At 43.7% G+C, this 8,589-nt stretch overlaps 1 protein-coding gene across 2 annotated transcripts; it reads right to left on the bottom strand.

Moving 5' to 3' along the window:
* Positions 1–8,329, bottom strand: nrsn1 (neurensin 1). 2 transcript variants are annotated; one of them, XM_086156027.1, is made up of 6 exons: positions 8,170–8,329; positions 3,093–3,208; positions 2,911–3,003; positions 2,708–2,826; positions 2,356–2,543; positions 1–2,253 (listed from the first exon to the last, which is right to left on the bottom strand). In XM_086156027.1, the coding sequence occupies exons 2-6, from the start codon at positions 3,189–3,191 to the stop codon at positions 2,150–2,152; spliced, it is 603 nt and encodes a 200-aa protein (XP_086012153.1). In that variant the 5' UTR covers positions 3,192–3,208; positions 8,170–8,329; the 3' UTR covers positions 1–2,149. The 2 variants fall into 2 exon arrangements, with proteins under 2 accessions (XP_086012153.1, XP_086012154.1); XM_086156028.1 differs by having other exon boundaries at positions 3,093–3,211; positions 8,170–8,290.
* Between the last annotated feature and the right edge of the window lie 260 nt (positions 8,330–8,589).

The following is an 8,589-nucleotide window of genomic DNA, read 5'->3' as shown; positions in this document are numbered from 1 at the left end:
TGACTGGTGGATATTTAATTTTTATTCATCTTAAAAATAGACGTACTGCTTATTAGATCTTTGTCCGATAATTCGTAATTCTTTTTACTTGATAATTTTCTCGGTGTATTTGTGGATGTCACTATCACACGAGGAAGTCACGAGGTCCGAACCGGAGAGCGAATCTCCGACACGGAGTCTGAGGTTTTAACAAAGAGCTGAACAGGTCAATTAAAAACAAACTCACTATTCACAGCGTTAAACTACTCGTCAGTACATTTACTAATAACTTAACGCCCTGACCACACGGGAGGGTTTGTTTTACATTTGGTTTACCTTCTTGTGAACAGGTTTCCAAAACTGTTGTGTTACGTGAAACAATTACCTCCATATATCTGCGGTATGCTGTTTGTCATATTTATAGCTAATTTTATTTTCTGAGAGAAAAAAAAAAAAAAAGGAAATTAACATCACTGAACCTTTTTCTTCGGAAATAAAAGCAAAAAAAAAAAAAAAAAAAAAAAGCAAAGGAGAGTAGAGGTCGAGGGAAGGGCGTTAAAAGGTCAACTTACGTAACCATTTGTGTGATGTTTGTGTGGACTTGCGGCTAAAAAGAGGCATGAATCTCAACGGCACCCGCGCTGCGATCATGTCGGTCAATCCGAGTATATCGAAATACAAAACGCTGCCCTACGTCCTAAAAAAAAAAGATGATATTAGTCAAATTGTGAATAAAATAAAAGAAATACAGCCAAACCATAGCTTATTGTGCTTGTTTTGTCTCACAAGTAAATCTGAATGCAAAGCTCTAGAAATGTGCTATCAAATAAAATAAAAAAACTTCTTCTCCGGCGTAAGAGTGCAAGTGCCGTACGATTGCAAAAATATTCATCGTGATTAAAAAAAGGCTTTCTGGCAGTGCGACATTTTACCGTGTTGAATGTATTGCATAACTTCCACGTCGTCTTGCGAGTGCAGGCGGGCAATTTTCGTACCAGAAGCATCCGTGAGGTTTGACAGACAGCGAGCGACAAACTCCGTCAAACACCGTGTCGCCGATGTGGGTTCACCAGGGAGCCGGCGTGTGTTTTCTGCTTTTCCATTATGTAACGCGACCGTCACACACGTTTTCCCTGGAAACCGCCCGCTTTCGGGTTTGACGATCGCACGCGGCGCCTGTTAAGAGTTTTCTGCCAATTCGTGGCCGGTTGCCGACCGGGTTTAAAGTACACGCATATATTCTTTCTGACAAGCAGTTAGATTCGTGAAACTGTCATCTCGGAAAGGCAGAGCGGCTTGTGTACATCCGCTGAAACCGAGCGCTCCGAAAGAAAGGCTCCGCGGGGCTTTATTTGCCTTTTCTTGATTGCCTGCCATTAATTGACAGATTTGGTCGCGCTGCATGAGCTCAGCCTTTTCCATATATCTCGTACCCGTCCGTCCTGTCAACGGACGAAAATAACTGTAGGAAATCCGCTAAAGGTTTGTTTTTTTTTTTTTTTGTCTTCTTCCTTAAATTGTTTTCTTTTTGCGGTGTGAAATCTCTACTCACTTAAATGGGAAGAAGCGTCGGTGCGAACATGACTACGTGGAAAAAAAAAGATACTCAAGCACTGTCTGATAAAAATGAGGTTGGGTTATTCGTGGTTACGCAGACACCGAGCGTTGTGTTCGTAAAACGGCTCATCCTCTGACGTCCTCTGATACTGGCTGAGCGCAGATAATGGTGGTTGTGTTGGTAGCTTTGATCGCTGCTTGGAGAGGAAGCTAATCATCAATAAGGGGAAACAACAGTCCATCTGCTGCTGTCCTCCTCCCTGTAGTTACACTCCACCCCTTTTGCACGCTGTGAATTCTCTCGCAGGAGAAAATGTCTCACTGAAGCCGTCGCTGTGTTCTATTGATTTGTTTCTCGTTCGAGCACAAGATGTCCATGCGCTTTCTCCTTTTTATTTTTAGGACGGCGCGTTAGCGTTACTAGTTCTACCGCTATATGACATTAATATCAAGCTGGACGGTCGAAGAACCGGTGCTGTAAGTTATGTAAGCTGACCTTTTAAAAGAAGAAAATGTGCACATTGACATCGACACAAGCACTCACTCACGGTCTGCACAACCAGAAGTCAATATACACTTTTCTTCGCTTTATCCCTCTTCAGCCTGTCCGCTGTCAGGTCTCTGACTTGGAGGTCACGGGCTGGATATTCTGGACTTTAGAAAGTGTGACCGGCACCTTCTTCTCCCCGGGGTTGGGTGCTCTCATGATGGGCGTACCTGTGAAAAACACCTCCGGTATATTGACCGTCGGACTGCAGGGCAACGCTCACGCTCATCGAACGGCAATTCTAGTTTGTTTCGTCGCAGAATGAAACTCACCAACTGTCGAATGCAAGTCCGCCAACCTTTCTTTAAACTTCTGCTGCAGATAGAGTTCCTCTTTGGAGTAGCTTTTGGCAAAAGCGGACAGCAGGAGCCCGACAGCCATGGACGTGCCTCCCACGCAGAACAGCACAGCCCCGGTCAGCTTACAAACATCCAGCGCATGGTTGAAGCTGACAGCCTGGCTGTTAAATAGTAAAAAAAAAAAACAAAAAAAAAAACGCACGGGTGAACTCGTAAAATGCCATGGGCCGAAATGCTAAAAAAACAAACGACGTTAGCGAGTCGACGGCGCATGACATTCCAGTAGATTACTTCCTGTTTGATCTGGCGAATTTATAAACGTTACCTGTCGACAAACAGGAGATCGTCTTCACCGAACGCTTCGATCTTAGCCGGAGTGGCGTAACCCACCATGATGACAATGAGACCAGTGAACAAGATCAGCGTGCCGAACGTGAGACAGACCTGACGGGGGAGAATAAACAGTATTTTTGTTTTCGGCGGTAACAGTATTTAACTGTATTTGCGGCTAATGACCGACGAGCTCACCTTCCAGAGTAAAGAGCTCCACCTGCTAGGCGATCTCTGAATCTGAAAATCTTCATCGCGCTCCCAGATTGACGCTGTGCACTCCTCGTAAAACTGCACACCAAATTATTTAAAAACAAAGATGAGCTTTGAGTTTTGGTCGGACGGAGTCTTTGAGTTTCTCACCGGTATCCGTGTTCTACCTGGTGTAGGTAGGAGCGAACTCCATACTGCTGGTAGTTTCCACCTGCTTGGGCTTGCTCACTGTACTCCGACCCACAAATCTCTGAGCAAGAAGTCATCCTTCACATCAGACTGCCTGCTTGACGACAAACACACACACACATGAATGCATGACCGCACGCTTTCGGAAAACAACGGCGCACAGACAGACAGACAGACAGACAGACAGGCAGACAGACTCCTGCGTCAACAAATCCAGATACATATACGTTTATGAATCATTCACACATGTTCCTGCACACACTCACACAATCTCTTTCTCTCTCTCTCTCTCACACACACACACACACACACACACACACACACGCTGGCTGAAAGTTATATAACATCCTGAATGCATGAATGTGTCGGTACATTGAGATTAATGAGGTGTTCCCCCTCTCTGTTATTATGAGATAAGCCATGAAATATTACAGTCGTCTTCAACTTTAGATTAAACAGCTGAATAAGGAGTCTGCAGACATCGGTCTGCGTTTCTCTTCAAATCGCATTGAATGCGAAATCCGATAGAGTATGTGCTGTGTGTCGTGGTTTAAAAGAAAAAAAAAAAAAGAAGAACGAAGCACAGTAATGCATTTTTATGTAAAGCGAGCTTTCACAGAGAACTCTAAGCGGCAAATGAATCGGTTCGCAAAAATAAGAACAAATTGCTGGCACTATCGAGGAATGTTTTTCACAATGTAAGCGATACATGGATTAAATGCTTCAATGAAAATGTAAAACATTGTGAAACCGTAATGTGAAGTTGGAATTGTTGAAGCCTCGCGTACTGACACGACTAAACAAAGCTTATTCATGAAGTGCAGCAAGTCATGCATTTCAGCCTCCTATACATTATTTCAAAACATATTTATTTTCCTATGTGCCCTGTGGGATGAACCACAATGTATTTGTTTTATTGCAAAGCAACTCCTTTGCCCTAAAAAATGAACATCACATGAAAGGGAAAAAATGTATGTTCGGGAAAATATTGCATGACTCACATCGATAACTTACAGTATCATTTGTGGATCTGGAGATATTTCATTTCTCTTTGCCTCAAAGGAAACACATATAACAACATTTTTAGTCTCTGCCTGCTAGCACTAAATCTCGGCGGCTATTTCTCTTGAACTGTGACTGCATTAGGCTGGTAGCAGAAGTAGGACTAAAAATAATGTCTCTGCTGATAGTTATTTATTCTCCTAAATGCCAAGAAAAAAAAGGAGAGATACATATCCAAGTAACATAATCAGTCACAGCATGTTGTTATTCCGGTGCAGCAAAGCACCGGAGTCACTCATCAAAATATCATGCTCTGAGGGTACATGCCAGGAGAAAAACTACAACAAATGTGAATAATAATAAGGGAGGAGAAATATGGGGGATTGGGAATAAAACGCAAGCGTGACAAGGTACATTTCAGGGCTTTTTTTCTCTGACGGATGAAAGCATGCTAGCTGTTTGGATTTGGCTGCCAAGGCCGTTCCATAGAAACGGATATCAGCAGCAGCAGCAGCAGCAGCAGCAGCAAAACCCATGCTAGCCATCATCGCTTCTTAGTCCTGATGGTTTGAAACAGACTCGCTTCCAAAGACCTTGGGTGACGGGCGGGGGACGTGTTCCCGGATAAGATCTGAAGGGGGGGGTTTAAGATGGTGAGTAATATTTAGAAGTGTGCCCTATATTTGATCAGCTGCCAGCGCCGGTTATGGAGGACGGGGATTGATGTGATCTTGACTCAGAGCAGAAAAACGTAAGCTAGTGGCAAAGTTTGTACTTAGAGATTATGGCGGATGTTGTAAAGTGAGCCATATTACCTCCCGATGCAATGATTTAGACGCGCTATTTGGGTGACCTGAGTTACGATGGGGAGGAAGGAGAGCGTGGGGTGAAGGATGACACCAAGGCTAACGACATGAATAGATGGGGTTATAATAATGCCTTGAAGTTATGACGGAGTTTGCAACGATGATTCGAATTCCAGATATGGCGCAGCAGGACGTAATGAGTGACCTCAATGAAAGCCGTGTTGGGGAGGTGCAAGCACTGGATTCCACGTTAATGGGGCGTTTTATCTATGGATAAAAAGAAGGACACCGAACGCTCAACCTGGAAGACCTCATGGTATGCTGGAATCTCGTGGGATATCTGCTCACTGACCGGGGATAAACGGATGTCTTTTGGTGAGATATTGCTTAATCCAGGAGAGGGCGGTACTGATTAGACCAACTAAGGGCAGGTGATGAGGATGGAGAGGGTGACGGACTCAAGGGCAGCACAGAGGTCACGGAGGATGAGGATAGAGAAGCACCATTCAGAGAGGTCATTGGAGCCCAGCTGTGACTTGTATCGAGAGGTTTGTACCAGGAAGCTAAGTTGTAAATGGAATGCTAGTTGTTTGGACTATCAGGGATTAGGGCTGTGTCTGTGTTTGTTATATAAGTATATATATGTATACATATATATGAACATTGATCAGTTGTATCAGGCAATAGGGGTGAGGAGGAGGCTGGGTGATGGACTTCAGAAAATCAACATATTGTCACTTGTTGAAAAATTACAGACGTCCGTGGATTTTTGGAGCCAGTAGCATTGATCTGTTTTTGGAAATGCAACAGTAAAATCACAAGCGGTAATGCACAGACGTAGCTGCAATGATTAGTGGGATGCACAAACTGAGCATAAACAAGTGTTTGCTCTGTTAAAGCAATTAAATAGCTTTATATTTAACTTCCTCAACTAGCTTTTTTAATGAAAAGGAAGAAAAAGAAGGACAATTTCCAAGTGCAGCCCTTTCTGTATATCATTATCTCCTTTTATTCGGGTCGGCTGCTCCCTTCAGGGGTCGCCGCAGCAAATCATCTCCATCCATCTCACCGTGTTCTCCGCATCCTCTTCCGTCACATCGACTAACTTCACGTCCTCTTTCAGCCCATCCGTGAATTCGCTCTCTGGTCTTCCTCCAGGCGTCCTGTCTGGTAGTTGCAACATCAGCATCCGTCTACCCAGATCTTCACTATCCCTCCTCTGGACATGTCCAAACCATCTCGGTCTGACTTCAAGATGTCTAGCATGTGCTATCACTCAGATGGACTGGTTCCTGGTCCTGTCCATCCTCCTCACTCCCAAAGAGAAACTCAACAACTTCTTCTCTGCTGCCTCCATCTCAGTTTTCTTTCTTGTCCTCAATGCTGGTCTTCCCACTGTCTCGTGTGCCTTGCATCATTTTAACGCGATCTCAAAAATAAAAACAGATTTCAAAGGTAGAGAACAAATGGGGCGACTGACAGAAGAGGCCTGCATCCCAAGCCACTTTGAACGCTGAAACTTATTCTCGCCACGTTGTGTAGAGTCATTAGTGTTTGAAGGGGGCACTTCAACCTGTCACAACAATAAGTCTCGTCGAGGCTAAGCTTCTCGTCTCTGACCTGTCACTTATTTTACAGACCGTCATAATAAAGATGGAAACCCCTCTACAGTTAAAGAAGGACACTTCTATTTAGACAGTAGTCAATGTCAATGCTTTTCTATACATAAACATGAATTATTTATTCTCCAAATATCCATTAAATATTTTCCCATGCACCCTTCCGTCACAAACGAATAGCCAAGTGTTATTTTTTTATGATTTTTTTTTTAATCATAAAAACAATTTTTAAATTATTGTGCTGACTGGCAATCTAATCAACGTGCGCTTGTAGCGAAAAACAAAAATGTGCTAACTATTTTAAATGATTCAAGCCTCCTCAGATAATGTCTGTCCATACACGACAATCCGGTGTTGTCGAGGGCTCCAGCACGTGGATGGAGATGACAAGGATTGTGATTGTTTGCCTAATTAAGATACAAGAGGACGGGATCATCAGTTTTCAAAATGACTTCATATGAGATTTCACAAAATGTACTGTAGAACATCCCGGGGTCTCAATGAGATGATATGAATGCGATGAGTGAAATGCTTCATTAAGGAGACGCAGACTGTCCGCTGCTACCTCCTATTAACCACATTATTGCTAAATTGTACCTGCTGTTGAGTGTCATGAACATCTCCACTCGCAGGCCTGGGAAAACACTCGGTGGCAATTCGTGCAAGTATCTTGTACGTTTCGAATATCTGTGTTAACCCGCAGACAACTTCACTAGCTGCAAACCATTTTATAAACAGGAGAGTTTTTACTAGCATCAGATTGGCTTCGTTTTCTAAATTGAGACGTCGCGAATATCACCGGAGCAATTGTAACCATCACAGTTGAAGGTGTGGTGTTTAACTATTTTATTTATAGGCTGCAGCCCATTCGAATGCAATCTGTTGGACGGGGTTGGACAAGCGAAACACTCCAACTGAGCCTTTTTCAAAAAAAAAAAAAAAGCCTTTGGCTATCATGGGCTCTATGATGACCTCGTTTCAGAAGGAAACCTGAAAATGCATCAGGGCAAATGTGTGAATGTGAACACACACACACACACACACACACACACACACACACACACACACACACACACACACACACACACACACACACACACACACACACACACACAGTAAATAGGAGCTGGCCGTGGTGCTGAACGCCATTATCACCATCCGGCTCCTCGGCACGGCAGGAAAACACACACAGACGTAATACGTGACGCCGGTCTAAGAACACACTTCCTCCAGCCCCCACCCCATGCTAATTGAGACGTCAACACACACACGTAATGCTGTTTTTTCGATTAAAAACTGTGACAAATTGTGGTTTTGACAAACTCCAGCTGAGTGACGCCTTCACATCCGGGTACTTTATCATCACTACACGTGAAGCCACAAGGTTGGAGCGCAGGTGAAGTTCGAAATTCATCCTTTCCGCTGGAAATCCACCTCTAACCCGCCAAAGTTTATGATAACGATTTTATTATTAGCTCAAGCAAGCTATTTTTTTCCGACCCCACCGTGCGCGGAGATGAAGCCGCGGAGAGAATCCGTGGAAACCCGCCGTCCGAGTTCAAACATGCTAATTGTTTGCTAGCTGCTCAAATGAACTTGGATATGAAAACGCTAAAATCACAATTTACCTGTCATTTGCAGGTCGGAGAGTGATCGCTGCTGTTCCCCTAGCCTGGTCCCATCACTCTACTCTCTCTCTCTCCCTCTATCTCACTCTCTCTCTCTTTCTCTCTCACCCTTACTCTCTCTCTCTCTCTGCCGTCGATGATTCAGTTCCACGCTGCCCACTGCGCATGCGTCACATCCATGACAATATATGATTCAGTGGCAAAATATAAATAAGCAGACGGACGAGTGGGTGCAACGAAAACACATCCATTCAACATTTCAAACACACACACACACACACACACACACACACACACACACACACAGACATAGATAGATAGATAGATAGATAGATAGATAGATAGATAGATAGATAGATAGATAGATAGATAGATAGATAGGCACACACTTCTAAGTCAAAGCTTTATTGTCAATGTCTA

This window comes from Fistularia commersonii, chromosome 11 (genome assembly GCF_037954325.1).
Source record: "Fistularia commersonii isolate RoL2024-O1a breed Wild chromosome 11, RoL_Fcom_v1.0, whole genome shotgun sequence".
Classification (NCBI taxonomy): domain Eukaryota; kingdom Metazoa; phylum Chordata; class Actinopteri; order Syngnathiformes; family Fistulariidae; genus Fistularia; species Fistularia commersonii.
Note: the sequence above shows the minus strand (reverse complement) of the source record. Positions and strands in the feature narration are given on the sequence as shown.